This window comes from Macaca nemestrina, chromosome 17 (assembly GCF_043159975.1).
Source record: "Macaca nemestrina isolate mMacNem1 chromosome 17, mMacNem.hap1, whole genome shotgun sequence".
Classification (NCBI taxonomy): domain Eukaryota; kingdom Metazoa; phylum Chordata; class Mammalia; order Primates; family Cercopithecidae; genus Macaca; species Macaca nemestrina.
Window position 1 is genome coordinate 8,784,070 of NC_092141.1, and position 17,641 is coordinate 8,801,710.

General features: G+C 39.7%; 1 protein-coding gene across 11 annotated transcripts in view; it reads right to left on the minus strand.

Moving 5' to 3' along the window:
* The window catches only part of LOC105474109 (myosin heavy chain 10), a 153,887-nt gene that overhangs the window by 109,154 nt on the left and 27,092 nt on the right, over positions 1–17,641 (minus strand). For all 11 annotated transcript variants that reach the window (XM_011728488.3, XM_011728500.3, XM_011728518.3 and 8 more), the window contains one exon: positions 3,439–3,466. In XM_011728488.3, coding sequence (XP_011726790.1) covers positions 3,439–3,466 — 28 coding nt within the window. The remainder of the gene's footprint in view (positions 1–3,438; positions 3,467–17,641) is intronic.

Sequence of the window (17,641 nt, forward strand, 5' to 3'; positions counted from 1 at the left end):
TCCCAAAGTGCTGGGATTACAGGCGTGAGCCACTGCGCCTGGCCTGTATTTTCTTTTGGTTGTACTACATATATATATATACACACACACACACACACACATATATATATGTATATAGCTACATATGTAAAGTTTGTGAAGTTGACTAAATAGTTTTTTAATAAAAGAAAAGGCATATAAATTTATTTAACATGAGCATGGGGAAAATCACAGAGTGATTGCCCCTAATTAGTTACCTCATGCAGAAAACTTAATTAGCTTGGCGGTGGACTAAGTTTACGAAGATACCAGTCACATGCACCTGGGGTACCGTATTTGGTGGATCCTCAAAGGCACCATGGAACATATAATATTTTCTTAAATCTAAGATACACTGTTTCACTTTTTCATATTTTTCAGGTCATGATGTAACTTTATAATAGATATGAACATGAAAAGCTGTTACTAAATATCAGGGGTATCTAAAAAATTTTAAACTATAATGAGGCTGAGAGAGGTGGAGGTAGGTATGTACGGGGGACAAGAGAAGGAACTTCCTGGGGTGATGGTATTATTGTTTACATCTGGTTAAGCGTTCAGGTTATGCAAGGACTCAGGAAATGAATACTTAAGCTTTGTGCATTTAATTCTAAGTAAATTTTGCTTCCAAAGAAAAAGATGAAAATACTGGGCTTCAGTTAACACTGTATGCTTGAGTACTTAGGGGAAAGTGTACTGCTGTCTATCTACAATTGAAGTTGAAATGTATCAAATGAAGGGATTAATAGCCCACTAAAGTGGTATGAAAATCACTTTAAACTGAAAACATCTCAGCAGCCACATAAGGAAACATCATCTAAACTTTAGCAGAACCCCCAGTATATGCAGCTGCCATTGACCCCTCCCAGGGAGGTTCCCAGATTGAGAAAAGCGTGCCCTTTAGCACTGCAAAATGTGAACCCAACTGTTCATTAGCATCAATTAGACAGAGAACCCTCCACACTTTCCCACTGAAGCCTTAAACTTCACGGGACCCTTTTGTCAAGGAAAGGATATACACCTTTTATTTCTATAATTCCACAAGAGACTCATCACTGAGTACACTTGTGTAAATAAGTCTTATCTTTTCTCTGTTAATCTGTCCATTGTCAGTTAACTTGCAGGTCCCCAAATTCTGAACCCAAGCTGCAAGAGGAAAAGTTTTCCTCTCAACATAAACAGTGTAAGAAGGACTGGTGGATGACAGGATAAAGCAAGTACAGTGAAATATTAACAGTAGAATCTAGGTGGTAGACACATGGGTGTTCACTGCAAAATTCTTTCAACTGTGCTTTATGTCTGAAAATATTCATAATAAAATGGAAAAAGCAATTTAAAAAAAAATGGAAGAAAACAAACATGGTACTTGATGACTGCCACTTTGTACCCAAGAAGAGATAAACCCAGGTGCTAGAAGACTTACCTCATAAATCCAAGTCTATTAATTGGTGACAAGGTACTAACTAAAACGGTGTTGATCATCTAATTGTAAGTGCTAGCGTCTGTAATGGTCACTTTGGGTAACAAAATCAGTACTCACGAACTTTCGTTCTGTCAAACAGCAAGTCATTCCCTCCCTAAGTGCTTCCTGCTTTCAGACGGTCCCAAAAGTCTTCATCAAACCACTCCATCTAAGAGAAGGTACAAGTCTCCACCTGGATTTGGTTGTATTCCAACATATCCGTGGTGGATCGACTAAAGTAATGGCCCCAATTGTTTCATGCCTCACTTTATGATGTTTCCCACCTGACTCATGCCATGCCTTGGCCATGTCTTGCTTGGGAATGGGACAGCAGAATGTGACACAAGCAGAAACTTGAACACTGCTTACACACTGGAGCTTGCCCTCTTGCTGCTGTTGAACATTGCTACCATGTTAAAAGCTGGGGCAAGACTGCTGAAGAAAGAGACGCAGGTGGAGAAGAAACCAAGGCACCCCCACCAACAGTCAGCCAGTCATACCACAGTTGTCTGCAGACACAGGAGTGAGCCTTCAGTGAGAAAGCTGAGTCTGGCCCAGATCGGCAGAACCGCCCAGCTGAGCCCAATCCAACTGCTGGGAAACCTGTAGAACTATGCTGATTTGAGCCACTAAGTTTCAGGGTGATTTGCTGTTCAGAAAAAGCTAATTTATATAACTCCTCAAGGCTAAACAATGCTAGCAGAAAATTCATATAACAAAGCCAATTAACTCTCATCTCCTCAAACCTCCTATCCTGCCACTCCTCCCCTTTCTTATTAAATACCAAGTCTTCTACTTCACAGAAAAACCATTAGATTAGAATTTTCTCAATTCACAGCTCCCCATCCCTACTTACCCATATTGGTACTCATCTGCTTCCTTGGCCCCATCACTGGAGAAGGGCCACGCCCCCCATTAGGACCTCACTGTGTCCAGATACCCAACCCCTGTGCTCTGCACTTCATCACCCTCCTTGCTCTCTCAACTCTCTTTCCTGCCCCCATCCCAGCCACTCCCAAAAAGTTGTCTTCCTCTCATCAGCGTGGAATCTTGGTCACACTTAAAACACCACCAATAACAACTAAAATCCTATTGATCTCTTACCACCACTCAACTACTCTTCACCTTCTCAAACTATCTGAAAGTAGGTTTATACTTGAGTTTCTTTAAAATTGTATTTTATTTTTAACATTTTCACCTCCCCTTCATGCCTCAACTGCCACCTGGCTTCCACCTTCTCGCTATCCCCAGTCCACTCCAGCACCCTCCATTCTCCACTGCTGGGTCCAATGCACACGCTGCTGCTCATCTCACCCACTCACCTTCTCTCTTAACTCCTTTTCCTGATGCATGTAAATCACCAAGTCCTGCTAAGTCTGCCTCCTAAACTGAACACTGCTTAAATTCAACCACTTCTCTCTAGGTTCACAACCACTTCTATACCTGAAGTCCTCACCATTTCTTGCTTAGATGACTGAATAGCCTCCTAACTGGTCCTCTTGTTTCAACTCTTACTCCACTCCATTTTTCACACTGCCGCCAAAGTAATCTTTCTAAAGTGCAAATCTAATTGTGTCCCGTGGTGGATATTGTTTTATTCTCCTGTGAATGTTTAACACTGAGCACACAGTACCGTAGGCACATGATATTCAGTAAATGCTTATTGAGTAGAAAGAATAAATTACCGAAACGTCCAGTAGGCCTATACTTGGACATATGAACTAAAGATGTCAGTTTCACAGATAAACATTACAAAATGTGTGAAAAGCCCAGACTGACAACTAAACATTAACACCCAATTTAAGCAACTTACATAATCTTAGTCTTAAAATAACTGCAAGGTTTACATCAAACTCTTAAAAATTACTGCTCTACTTCTCCCCTCCCCCCAGACAAAAATAATTGCTCCACTTTCCAAGAAAATCAAAAACAAATCTGAACATTCAACATTTACTTACGTGCAAAGAATTGACTGGTCCTCACGATCTATAAAACAGAACAAAACAAACAAAAAAAAAAGAAAGTGACCATTTGCCTGGTTTTAAAATATTTGATATAATAAAGTTGCAGTAATAGCCTATAAAATATTAGTAACTACTCCTCTCAAGCCAAGTTAACGCCTCCAACCCCATTATACAGTCCTAAATCTAATCAAGCCCCCTCATTATCTCCTATTCTTATGCCAGAGTCTCTGGGGGTAAATAACAGTAACTCAGGCTTACTCCACACATCGTTTGCCTGGATGACTTTATATGCCTAATTAACCTTGATTCTCAAACCCTGCCGCATATCAAATTCAACTGGGAAGTTTTATAAAAATGTATTTCCTGGCACTCCACCTCACTAAATCATTCAACTCTGGGAGATGAGGATTAAAAACCCTTCCTTAAATAAGCTCCCCGGGTGATTCTGACACCTGGCCAGATTTGGAAACCATGGCCTTTCAGAATGGCTTCAAGTACACCCACAACCAGAGAGGAATCATTGCTAATTTCATCTTAAAGGAGGAAAAAAAGTATTAAACACTGAGAGGAAAGAAAGTTGAAGGAGGATAAACATCTATAAACATTGTCTCAAGTCAACATGTTTTATACACCAAACATAACAAAAGAATCGCACATGATTTTAAAGTGATTAATAATTTAAGGATCCAACTAAAATTTTCAAATAAAAAGGTGAAAAATCAAACCCATATCTAGCTCACGGACAAAATTCCCAGTAGAGGATGCAGAATTTCTAATCACTTATGAATATTATTATCCCTATTTCACAGATGAGAAAAAGTTCCTCAGGGAGGCTAGGTAATCCTCCCAAGTGACACAGCTAAAAAGGGGCAAGGTTGCTGGGATGAGGACCCAGGCCTGTCTGCCTCTAGCATCTGTGTGTGTTCTCAACAATATGAAACAAGTTTGTCATTGCCTAGAAAGGAATTGAGCTCACAGGGCCTGGCCCAAGTAGCTTTTTCGCTGCTTGCCATGCTGTGCTTGCTTTTCCTCTGGTGGATGTCTCAGGTGCCCAAGGAGGATTTCACAGCAGTTAGGCATAAATAACTTCCATGAAAGAGAAATAAGTGCTGTGTTCACTATGTCATATTCTTTTTATATAATATTATTAAACAAATCCATTCATATATTCTATGTATAAACTGAGATTTACAAAGAACATAGTACTGTCCTGCCCCTCAAGTCTAATTTCTTTTTTCTTTTTCTTTTTTCAGACAGAGTCTTTCTCTGTTGCCCAGGCTGCAGTGCAGTGGTGTGATTTCAGCTCACTGCAACCTCTGTCTCCTGGGCTCAAGTAATCCTCCCACCTCAGTCTCCTGAGTAGCTGGGACCACAGGCAGGTGCCACCATGCCCGGCTAATTTTTGTATCTTTGTAGAGACAGGGTTTTGCCATGTTGCCCAGGCTGGTCTTGAACTCCTAGGCTTAAGGGATCCACCTGCCTCGGCCTCCCACAGTGTTGGGATTACAGGTGTGAGTCATGGCACCCGGCCCTATTTTCATTCTGATAGCTCATAACCTGGTGTTATTCTTCCTTCTGGCTGCCACAGCCAACATTCATAGTACATAGTTGATGTCTGCCTCCTTTATTCATTTACCTACACAGAGGTCACACTATATCCTTTCTTCCAACATACTCTTCCTAGACCCACAACCACTGGGCTATCTCCTGCATGTCCCTTTGGCCTCAATCCAGCTTCACCTCCTCTAGGAATACCTTCCCAGACACTCTCCCTCAGGTCTCTCAATGTTGCCTTCTTTTTTTTTTTAATTTATTTTTTTTTTTGAGACGGAGTCTGGCTCTGTCGCCCAGGCTGGAGTGCAGTGGCCAGATCTCCGCTCACTGCAAGCTCCGCCTCCCGGGTTTGCGCAATTCTCCTGCCTCAGCCTCCCGAGCAGCTGGGACTACAGGCGCCCGCCACCTCGCCTGGATTATTTTTTTTTGTATTTTTAGTAGAGACGGGGTTTCACCGTGTAGCCAGGATGGTCTCGATCTCCTGACCTCGTGATCCGCATGTCTCGGCCTCTCAAAGTGCTGGGATTACAGGCTTGAGCCACCGTGCCCGGCCTGTTGCCTTCTTTTAAGTGTATTTTAGAATCAGACAAACAATACTGCAGTTGACTGCCAACTAGAATGCATTGCTTGAGATCCGAGACTGTGTTACTTCTTTATTCTCAGCATTAACAGCCTTGGTGAGCCATAGCTAGCTTTAATAAAGGTCTGCTGAGAGAAACCCAGGGCTAGGTGCCGTGTGGGCACTGGCAAGATAATGGGGCCTGGAGTCTTTTCTAGTTCTAGCTCTGCCACAAACTATGTATCTATAAATGAGGCATTTATTCCTTGCTGGCTGGTTCTTCACCTATAAACCATGATTTTACCAAGTCTTTGCTTATTCACTCTCAATATGAATCTTCAGACCCCTGAATTTTCCTGGTCTTAGCAATTTCTATAGAACTCCACTATACTAAGTCGTTTATGGCTTTTTGAAAGTAGTATACACATTAAAGAAATCAAAGCACACAAATTAACTCAAATCAAACTGCCTCCTAATTCATTCAAGATGGCGTTCTTCTTGCGTCTGTACATGCTATTATCATTGTCTAAAATTTGAGACCTACATTACAGCCTGCTGCACACTTCATTCCGCCACGCTTCTTGCTATCCCACCGCCCACCAAACAACAACCAAAAAAACCCAACTCTCTTCTAGCCAGACCCATCTATTTCTATCATCTGTCTATCTGATCTTGTATTAACTTTGGGCCTCAGTACCCAACCTCCCAGATTCTCTCCAACTCTGTGATGGGAGATGGGCTTGCCAACCTCTCAGATTCTCTCCAACTCTGTGATCAACTCCCCACCTCTGCTTCACTGAATCCTCTCTACCCTTCAAGGATCAACTGCAGCACTATGACAGTTTCCAATGATCTTCATACTCTAAAACCCTGTACATGTAACCAAACAGAGCCTTACGGTGATATTCAAGGGGAAAAAACTCACTTTCGAAAATGCAACTAGCCTTCTGAACACTAGGGACTCATTTGATAGCTCAGTATTTTCCAAAGCACCTTCCAAAAATCACGTAAGGAGGTATGCAATAAATCCATGTTGAATTAAATCATTTTCTCAACATGAGAAAGTTTTCAAATCAGTGATCTGGGCTCTTACCTAAATAAAAACTAGAAAAGAGCAAATTAAATCCAAAGTAAGGAGAAGAAAGGAAATGATAAAGAAATCAATGAAATGGAAAACAGAAAAAAGAAAAAAAAAATCAATGAAACCAAATGTTCCTTCTTTGAGAAGATCAGTGGTATTGACAAACCTCTAGCCAAGGTAATCAGGAAAAAGGAGAAAAGGACACAAATTGCCAATATCTGGAATTTTTAAGAAGTAATATCATTAAGAACCCACAGATATTAAAAAGATAATAAGAAAATACTAGGAATGACTTTATGACAAACTATTTGACAACTAAGATGAAAGGGATAAATTATTTAAAAGACACAACCACTAAAACTCACTCAAGAAATGGTAACCTGCATAGCCTTCTATGTATTAAAGAAAATGAAATTGTAATTAAAAATCTTCTCACAAAGAAACCATAGCTTTATTAGAAAATTCTACCAAACAGGTAGGGAATAAGTAACACCAATTGTATACAAACTCTTCAAAAAACTGAAGAGGAAGAAGCATTTCTCAATCCACTCTAAGAGACAAACCTTACCCTGATAATGAAATCAGAAAAAGACATTGCAATAAAGCAAAACCACATATAAATATTACTCATAAACAAATGCTCAAAAATTCTTAACAAAATATTAGTAAATCAAATCCAGCAATATATATTAAAAAAAGATGATGCACAGAAGGAAAAAATGGTGTTTGCCCTGGGAGTGCAAGGCTAGGTCAACATCCCAAAGGTGATAATCTAATTCATCACATCAACAGACTTAAAGAAGAAACACCGTCCGACCATCTGAATAGACGTAAAAAAGCATTTGACAAAACTTAATATCCACTAATGGTTTTTAAAAACTTAGCAAAGTAGAAATACAAGGGAACTTCAACCTGATAAAGGGCAGTTACGAAAAACCCTACAGTTAATATCATGTTGAATCGTGAAAAACTGAAAGCTATCCCTCTAAGATCAGGAACAAGGGAAGGATGTGTGTTCTCACCACTCCTATTCAACACTACAAAGTAAGAAAACAAAATCAAAAGCATAGATTGAAAAGGAGGAAATAGCAATGTCTCTATTTGCAGAGGACATGACTATCTAGACAGAAAATTCCAAACAATCTACAATACACAAAAACAAACAACAAACCCCTTTCAGAATAAGTGGGTTTAGCAAGGCTGCAAAAAAAGTCAATGCATATTTTAAATATCCTATTTCTATATATTAATACTGAACAACTTGAAATTGAAAACTTAAAAGTTCCATTAAAACTAAAAAACATTAAATGTTTAGTTATACCAAGGTTTATGACACATTTGGTTATAAATCTAACAAAGTATATGTGACATCTCTGTATGCTGAAAACTACAAAACACTAATGAAAGAAGTCAAAGACCTATAGAGAGACAAACTGTTCATGGATTGGAAGACTCAATACTGCTGTTAATTCGGCCTCAACTGATTGATAGATTCAGTGAAATCCAATCAAAATGTCAGCAGGATTTGTTGGGCAAAAAGCAACAAACTGACTTCTAAAATGTATATCTATGGAAAGACAAAGGAACTAGAATAAAGAATTTTAAAAAGAACAGTGGTGGAAGACTCACACTACCTGATTTCAAGGTTTACTATAAAGCTACTGTAACCAAGCCAGTGTGACAAAAGGAAAGACATATAGATCAAAGGAACAGAGAGTCCTGGAATAGACCTTTGTTGATTTTCCACAAAGGTACAAAGGCAATTCAATTGAGAAACAGTTGTTTCAACAAACAGTGCTAGAACAATTGAATACCCATACGCAAAAAGATGAATCTCAACCCATATTTTGCACCACATACAACAATTAACCCAAAATAGGTCACAGACTGGGAGGACAAAAATTGCAAATTACTTATCCAATAAAAGACTTATATATAGAAAGGACAAAGAACTCTCAAAATTGAAAAATTAGAAAACTATCAAACTTTTAAAAATGATAACAACATTTGGACATTTCACCAAAGATATACAGATCTTAAGCACATCAAAAGATGCATTAGGAAAATGCAACTTAAAACTACAGTGAGATACTACTGCTCGTCTATTAGAAAGACTACAATTTAATAAAGATGGACAATACCAAGGGCTAACAAGGATGGTGAATACCTAGAATTCATCTGTTGCTGGTAGAAATGCAAAATGGCACAGCCACTTTGGAAAATAGTTTGGTAATTTTTTATAAAGTTAAACACACATCTACCATATGACCCAGTGATCCTACTCCTAGGTATTGACTCAAATGAAATGAAAACTTAGGCTCACACAAAAGCCTGTATACGAAGGTTGGCCCATGTCATCTGTGGGGGATTGGTTCCACGACAATCCCAACCCACAGCAAATTAAAAAAATTCATGCATACTCAAGTCCCTTATATAAAATGGCAGAGTATCTGCATACACCCTACACACATCCTCCCATATGTTAATACTTTAAGACCTGTCTACATTACTTATAATAGTACCATGAAAATGCTACGTAAATAGTTGTTATATTGTTTAGGGAATAATGAAAAGAACAAAAGTCTGCCTGTACATCTTCAGTATAGGCGCAACCATCCATTATTTTCCCTAATCCACAGTTGCTTGAATCTGCAGATATGGGACCCTCGAATACAGAGGGCCAACTGTACAGTGTCTTAATTGCCAAAAACCGAAAACAATCTAAATGTTCTTTACACAGTGAATGAATAAACAAACCATGGAATAGGCATACAATGGACTATTACTCAGCACTAAAAAAGAGTGAACTACTGGTGAATGAATCTCAAATGCATTATGCTAATAAAAGAAGCCACACTCAAAAGGTTAAAGTGTGGATGACTATATGACATCCTCGAAATGGCAGCACTAGCGTTTATTCCTAGCGTTTATTTATTTTTGGCTATAGTAAAGGATAACGGGTGATTCATCAGAAAGCTAATGATTTTTGGGCATTTTTAAACTAATCACCCTATGAAATCACCATTTCACGCTCCCTAATCCCTTCAGTCTGTGTGCCCTCACCCTCTTTTCCTTTTCCTCATACTACTCAATATTGTCTTTATTTGTACGCTGTCTCCCCAGTAAGAACAGTTCTTTTTTTTTTTTTTTTTGAGACGGAGTTTCACTCTTGTTACTCAGGCTGGAGTGCAACGGCGCAATCTCGGCTCACCGCAACCTCCGCCTCCCAGGTTCAAGCGATTCTCCCGCCTCAGCCTCCCAAGTAGCTGGGATTACAGGTATGCGCCACCACACCTGGCTAATTTTGTATTTTTATTAGAGACAGGGGTTTCTCCAAGTTGGTCAGGCTGGTCTCGAACTCCTGACCTCAGGTGATCCTCCCGCCTTGGCCTCCCAAAGTGCTGAGATTGCAGGCGTGAGCCACCGTGCCCAGCCCAAGAACAGTTCTTTAATGGTGTCAACGCAAGGGTTTTACCATATCTTACAGCTTCACAGGGTGAGTGAGGAGGGACTGTTCCTACTGTCTATATTTCTACATCAGAAGATTCAATACATAGATCCAAGACAACTATAAACCATTATTAAATGTTCCTTTTCCTGACATAAAATAATGCTTTTTGTCCCTGTTTTGGCTTTGAGGTCTACTTTAGGCTGAAGTGACTTTAGACTATGCTTTCTTTTTGTATGCATTTGGCTGAGGTATCTGCCCAGTCTTGTACTTTTATTATTTGGCTACTTTGAGATGTCTTTCTTATAAATGGCATATGATTGTATTAGGCTCTCTTTTATTTACAGGGGTGTTACAAGTATTTATGTTTGTTGTTATAAGCGTTATATTTGGTGTTACATATTTTCTGACTTTTTTTTTTTTTTTTTTTTAATTGAGATGGAGTCTCACTCTGTTACCCAAGCTGGAGTACAGGGGCGCAATCTTGGTTTACTGAAACCTCTGCTTCTCAGGTTCAAGTGATTCTCATGCCTCAGTCTCCCGAGCAGCTGGGATTACAGGCATGTGTCACCACGCTCAGCTAATTCTTTTATATTTTGAGTAGAGATGGGGTATCGCCATGTTGGCCAGGCTGGTCTCAACTCCTGACCTCGTGATCCACCTGCCTCAGCCTCCCAAAGTGCTGGGATTACAGGTGTGAGCCACTGCGCCTGGCCCATTTTCTGACTTTTTAAAGCCTTCCTTGATGTTTCTTTTCAAGAATGGCTTGTTTTCCTTGCTTTTATTTCTCCTAATGTAGGAAACTTGTATCCAGTTTCAAAGTCCTTCAACTTGCATTCTCAAGGTTCACATTTTGATGTATATCAATCTTACTCTTAAAATGCTTATTCTTAAAAGGGAAGGGAAGATCACTCAGTAGGTTCAACACCTTTTCAAGGTGGCTGCTTGGCATTTAGCTATATGGATGAGCCATCCTCTAATTAATTATTTATTGATGTAATAATTGGTTATTTCCAGTGTTTCTCAGGAAGCTACCAGAGGTTACCCTCTATCCAAAAATGTTAACAGCATATGAGATCCATAAATTAATATAACTAAGGAAAGAAGCAAAAGAAATTTCTAGAGGAAGGGCAAAGGCAAGTCTAAAGAAACAAGTACGAACTGGAGGAGGATAACAGGCTTTGGGAGATGCATCTTCAAGGGGGAAAGACCCTGAGAAATTACTTGATGCATTTGTGTCTACTGAAAGAGGATTTGTAGTTCAAATTAACATAGGTGATTGTAAAACTACCCTAGTCCCCAAAATGGGAAAATTACTAACCACAAGGAAAACAAATTATATAAGAAAGGAAATGTAATCATAGGATAATAATTTAAATGTTGAATGTTAAAATGCAAAATGTTGATTGAACTTCTATCAGGAAGATATGGTGAGGGTTTAGATGAGTATAAAAACTCTTCTTCCAGGCCAGGCATGGTGGCTCCAGCCTGTAATCCCAGCACTTTGGGAGGCCGAGGCAGGAGGATCACGAGGTCAGGAGATCAAGACCATCCTGGCTAACATGGTGAAACCCTGCCTCTACTAAAAATACATAAAAAATTAGCCGGGCGAGGTGGCGGGCGCCTGTAGTCCCAGCTACTCGGGAGGCTGAGGCAGGAGAATGGCGTAAACCCGGGAGGTGGGGCTTGCAATGAGCCAAGATCGTGCCACTGCACTCCAGCCTGGCCAACAGGGTAAGACTCCGTCTCAAAAAAAAACACAAAAAACAAAAAACTCTTCTTCCATAATAGGAAGTCTAAAGATAAAAGAAAGAAAAGAAAGAAGAAAGGAAAGAAAGAAGGGAAGAAAGAAAGAAAAAGAATATCATAGGCTTCTTACTTATTAATAATTATTTATGTACTTATATACTTATTTACATATGTATGTATATAAGAAGAAATTCCTAAAGAGGGAATCCAGAATAGTTAGGGTATCTCCAGTTTTATGTCTTACTCTACTGTGTATTTGTGTTTTTTAAAAGTATCTTTACATATTGCCTTAATAAAAAGTAAAACATAATTTAAGTATTCAAATTTCTTTGACAAATTCTGATTTTGATGCTATATAGGTTACTCTGCATTTTTATTTTATTTTATTTTATTTTTGAGATGGAGTCTCTCACTGTCTCCTGGGTTAAGAGTGCAATGGTGCAATCTCAGCTCACTGCAACCTCGCCTCCCAGGTTCAAGGGATTCTCCTTGCCTCAGCCTCCCAAGTAGCTGGGATTACAGGTGCCTGCCACCAGGCCTGGCTAATTTTTTTCGTATTTTTAGTAGAGACGGGGTTTCACTATGTGGGCCAGGCTGGTCTATGAACTCCTGACCTCATGTTCCACCTGCCTCGGCCTCCCAAAGTGCTGAGATTACAGGCGTGACCCACCACGCCCGGCCTGCTCTGCATTGTTTAGTGGTCTAAACCCATTTAGATTATATAGGAAGTACCTAGTCCTTAAGATTTTTTTTTTTTTTTTGAGACAGAGTCTTGCTCTGTCGCCCAGGCTGGAGTGCAGTGGCGTGATCTCGGTTCACTGCAAGCTCCGCCTCCTGGGTTCACGCCATTCTCCTGCCTTAGCCTCTGGAGTAGCTGGGACTATAGGCGTGTGCCACCCTGGTCCTTAAGATTTGACAGACGTGACCACTAAAATCGTTTGGGCCTTGTCTTGAAGACATAAAGATAGATCTTCAACAATGTCTTCTATTTCTCCCATGGACAATGTTCTGGTTAAGTTTTCCACCTTATTTTGAGTCAATTTTGTCTTTGCTTATGGTGTTCTATATACTCTCTGTCATTTCTGGTAGTTCTGTCTTCTTGGTCACACTTGCCAAACATCTGTCTAGTCTGTCTTTTCGTGGGACCAGCTCTTAGTTGTACTTGACAGTTCTAGGAGAAAATGTTCTTTATTCCAATCCACTTATCTCTTCCTACATTTTCCCTCTTGTTTTGGTTCATTTCATTGCTGTATTTTTAAGTACCTTTTTTTATTATGAAATGACACAGAAAAAAAGCAATGTACAGCTCAATAAATTAGCAAAAAATTGTCCATTATCTATTTTGCTGAATAAATACTTTGTCTATAAATCTTTCTTTGCTAATGAAAATGTTCAGAGCCATGAACTGTTTCTTAAAAGTGGCTTTTGCCATAACTCACAAAATTTTTATATGTAACATTTTGTAATTTTTTTTTTTTTTTTGATACGGGGTCTGGCTCTGTTGCCCAGGCTGGAGTGCAGTGGCATGATCTCAGCTCACTGCAACCTCCACCTCCCAGGCCCAAGCAATCTTCCCACCTCAGCCTCCTGAGTAGCTAGGACTATAGGAACATGCCACCACACCTGGCTAATTTTTTTATTTTTTATAGAGCTGGGGTTTCACCATGTTGCCCAGGCTGGTCTCAAACTCCTGAGCTCAAGCGATCTGCCCACCTTAGCCTCCCAAAGTTCTGAGATTACAGGCGTGAGCCATGGTGCCCAGCCTGTTGTAGTGATTTCTAAAGAATCTGTAATGTAAGTTTTGATTTCCTCTTTCACTGAAAGCCATATAGATGAGTGATTAATAACAAAAACATTCATACTCATTAAACACATTCCCACAAACACTAACCCATTTGGAAATCTTTTTTTTATTGCTAATCTTTTTATTGCTAATATCTTGTCTTACTGCACTGTGGTCAGAGACTGTAGCCTGTGATTTCTTCTTTCAGGAACTGAGAGTTTTATTGGTGGCCTGCTATATGAAATTGACATCACGTTTGTAAATGTGCTTTCTGCTTGCATACATACATTTTTCAGTATAAGCTTCCTAAGTTGTATTAAATCACATTCTTTAATATTCTCTTTTTCCCTACTTAATATGTCAAATTCTGAGAGAAGCATGTTAAAACTCCCTCTATAACTGTGGTTCACATTCTCTTCACATTTCCAGTAGCAACTGTTTTAAGTATTTGATGCAATGTCAGTGATGTATATGTAAGTATTATCTCTCTGTCCTAGATGATTATATCACACTATTTCTATCTTAAACCTCCAATCTCTCCTCCCTCCTCCTCATTCTCAGCTGAAACCCTGCTTCATTTTCACAAGCTCCTGCCAGCAACCATATCTGCCTACCCACCTGCAACACTGGTTTGAAAAATCTGGCTGTAAAAGGAAGGTGAAAAGAACTAACTTTCTTATTTAAAGTAACGGGTAGAACTTTAGTTAATAGGGAAAACGTAATGCTAACGTTAGGAGCCTATAAAAAGAGAAGCAGAGGATACAGTCACAACCCAGAATAATCAACACCATGAGATTCCTCAGAAGGTTGAGAGGATGTGTTCAGCATCAGAGGTGAAGGACTTGGTAAGACCAGCCTTTGACAGGAGTAGACACAAGAGAGAACGATCTGTTCAGCAAGCCGGGGCAGTTCCTCTCCAAGTGCCTCTGTGGAATGGGAAACAAGCCATCAGCCAGGGAGTAGAGGAGCAAGGAGGGACCCAGAGATCTGGAGCCTGCAGAGGTTTGAAATAGTCATTATGGAGAGTGGGAGGAACAAGGTAGGATTAGCAAGAGTTGACAGTAGAATCAGGGCTCGTGGTCATGAAATTACAGTGGCATTTGTGTGTTCCATTGTGTGAGTATAACTCTAGAAGCATCAGCAACCCAAGTAAGAGCATTAAAAGAGATAAATATCTTGATTCATCCAGGGTGGGAGTTTTACTAAACAAGTATAACCAATGAACAATGGGACAAGGGAGGGGTTTAGGAAATGGATAGAAGGCGGCCATGAAATCTACACTACACAAGGAACAAAGTGAAGAGTGTTGTTCACATATAGGGGGAAAGAAGAACAACTAATGGGCTGAGGATCCACATGAAGGCAAAGAACACATTTAGGAGACTTCTTGACTGGACTACCAATATGGAAGGACGCTGCAATAGAACTTCTGAAACATTATCTGAAAAATCAGGTAATTCTAAAATATGGCAAAGTCTAGAGCATCACCACAGATGTTGGTGGCGTAAGTCAGAGACGGAGGAAATGAAGGACCTTACGATCAAGGGACTTGACTGTCCATTAAAAACTATGAAGTAACAAAGGGTAACGGCAAGGCTTGAGGCAGAGAGGAAACAATGTGCTGAGGCCCATTATGGAATGAGGAGAGGCACCAAGAAGAAAGCTGCTGAAAGTAATGAGTGGTGAGGGAGGTGCAGCTTTCCCAAGGCAGTAAAGGAGTAATGGTTTAGCAGACACATAGACACAGTGTTAGTAAGGACACTAACCCTGTCTCCCAGTGCATAGGATTTGAGTGATGGAGTCCTCTTCACTAAGTGGGCTCATACCCCATATGCGGGGGAAAGCCAAGTCTCAGTTAAAGCTTGAAGGAAAAAAAATATTCACTGAAGATACTAAACATAGAGAAGGTTTGCACATCGGAGAGTGAGAGTTACCTAAGGCAAAAATGAAAAGGGAATATTACGGAAATGAAAACATGACTGGAAACACAGTGAATTTCATTCCAGGATTCCATGAAGATGGTGGACTCTCAGGTCTTAAATTTTCATAGTGGCCTAAAAAGGTGGCCCCTGCAGGTATTATTATAGCGAGCAAAACTTTCCTTTCCATCTATCCAGGTCAACAGGGGTTGGTAGCAGTGTTGGTGGCCTGCTGCTGAATGGAAGCTAGCTGGGATGGAACTGGGCTGGTGAGGTGTCAGGAGCAAAGGAAGACAAGCCACAAGGTGGTGAGCCTCACTGTAGGTAGTCCTAGGTGACCTCAGATGACTATGTGCAGGGTAGAGGCCTCAGTGTTCCTGAATTCAGTTCCTAACACACACTATTGCAAATGAAAAGCCTGATGCTACTGACTCCCTTTCCATGGACAGCATGTCATGTTACCCTATCCACCAAGGTATGCAAGACGAGGCATGTTTCCTTTCATTATTTCCACCCAGCACTTTTATCTGAAGACCTGAGTGTGTTTTTTAATTCCAGTGACCTTTTTCAAAAGTATCACTTTTTTCATGGAACCCGAGAGTCTACACACACATTCCATGTTTCCGACTCCTTCTCTCATAAGCACCATCTGATTCTTTTTGGTTTCCATTCTAGTCTTCAAATCTACTGCTTTAGTTTCCAATGGTGTCTAATCTACCATTCCATGCTTTTAATGAATGCGTGATTTTCTGCAATCAAGTTTACATCTAAGAATTCTGCTTTCATTCATTCATTCAACAAATATTTATTGAGCAACTACTATGTGCCAGGCACACAACTGCATTTTGATCCAGTATCCCCTAAAATCCAATTAAAAAAAAATTAAGCTAGCTTGCTGCTTTTTCACATAAAAAGCAAAAACTTTTCAATATTTTTTATTAATACACTTAAAGATGTGGGATGTGTGACCAAAAAAGTCTGTACATGATATGAAACTAGGAAGGATGATAAATACATTGGATGAAAGAAACAGAATCTTAAAAGCTCTTGGCAGCTTGGATGGGGAATTGAATCTAAAATGATAGATCAGTGGGGCCACGTGCTCTGAATTCTCCACATGGTCCTCGGTCAAGCTATTGATCCTCTTCTTAGGTCCAGTGACACTTGGCTATCCATTCACATTTGTAATTGAAGACCTAGATTGATTGGCATTGGCAGCTAGTGTGAGCTTTATCAGCAATGCTGCATATGCTAATGTCTGATTAGCCCTGAAGATGCCCCCTCAATTATGTCGTGTAGTAGACCAGCAGGTAGCCCCCTACTTACAAAATCAAATACAAAGGGAAATTGTTTAGAGTGGGTTGTTTTCATTTTCTGTATCAAACTTTTAAATTTTTATGTAATCAAAACCATCAACTAATTCCTTTTAACTTTCACATGGAAGTTTATTATTGTGGATAAGAATGTGTCACACTGCCTGGTTTTGAATCCTAGCTTGTATTTTTCACTTATATACTTTCTTCGTCAAGTTATTTATTTCGCTTTCTTGTGCCTTAGTAAAATAGGGACAGTAATTCTATTTACTTTACAAGCTTGTCATGCACTGTATAACAGACACAAAGCCTTTACCCAGTGCTTGGCACACAGTAATTTTCAATAAATGTTTATTCTAGCACTAAAATGATATTAATAATAATATGATATGCTGATAAGCCGTATCTGCCTCATATCTTCCTCATTCTGTTTACTCAAGAGGAGTTTTCACCAGCAAAGCCACAGAGCCAACAATTCTTCTTCATACTGTATCCATACAGTTGGTTTGGGAACCCACTAATGGGATATTATTATCTGTTAACTATCATGTTAGATCCAACTCCTCATTCAACCAGTCAAGAAATTTTTAAATGCTGTTTCTGTTCATCAAATGTATTATTATTCCTCCCAGTTTCATGCCATTGGCAAATTTTATGGGCATGCATCCCACCTCTTCAAGTATGCTGATAAAAATGTTAAAAGGGGGCACACACCCTTTGGTGCACATCCTGATACACCTGGCCAACCTCAGTCATTAATCAGTCATTAATCAATATATTCACATTGTTTT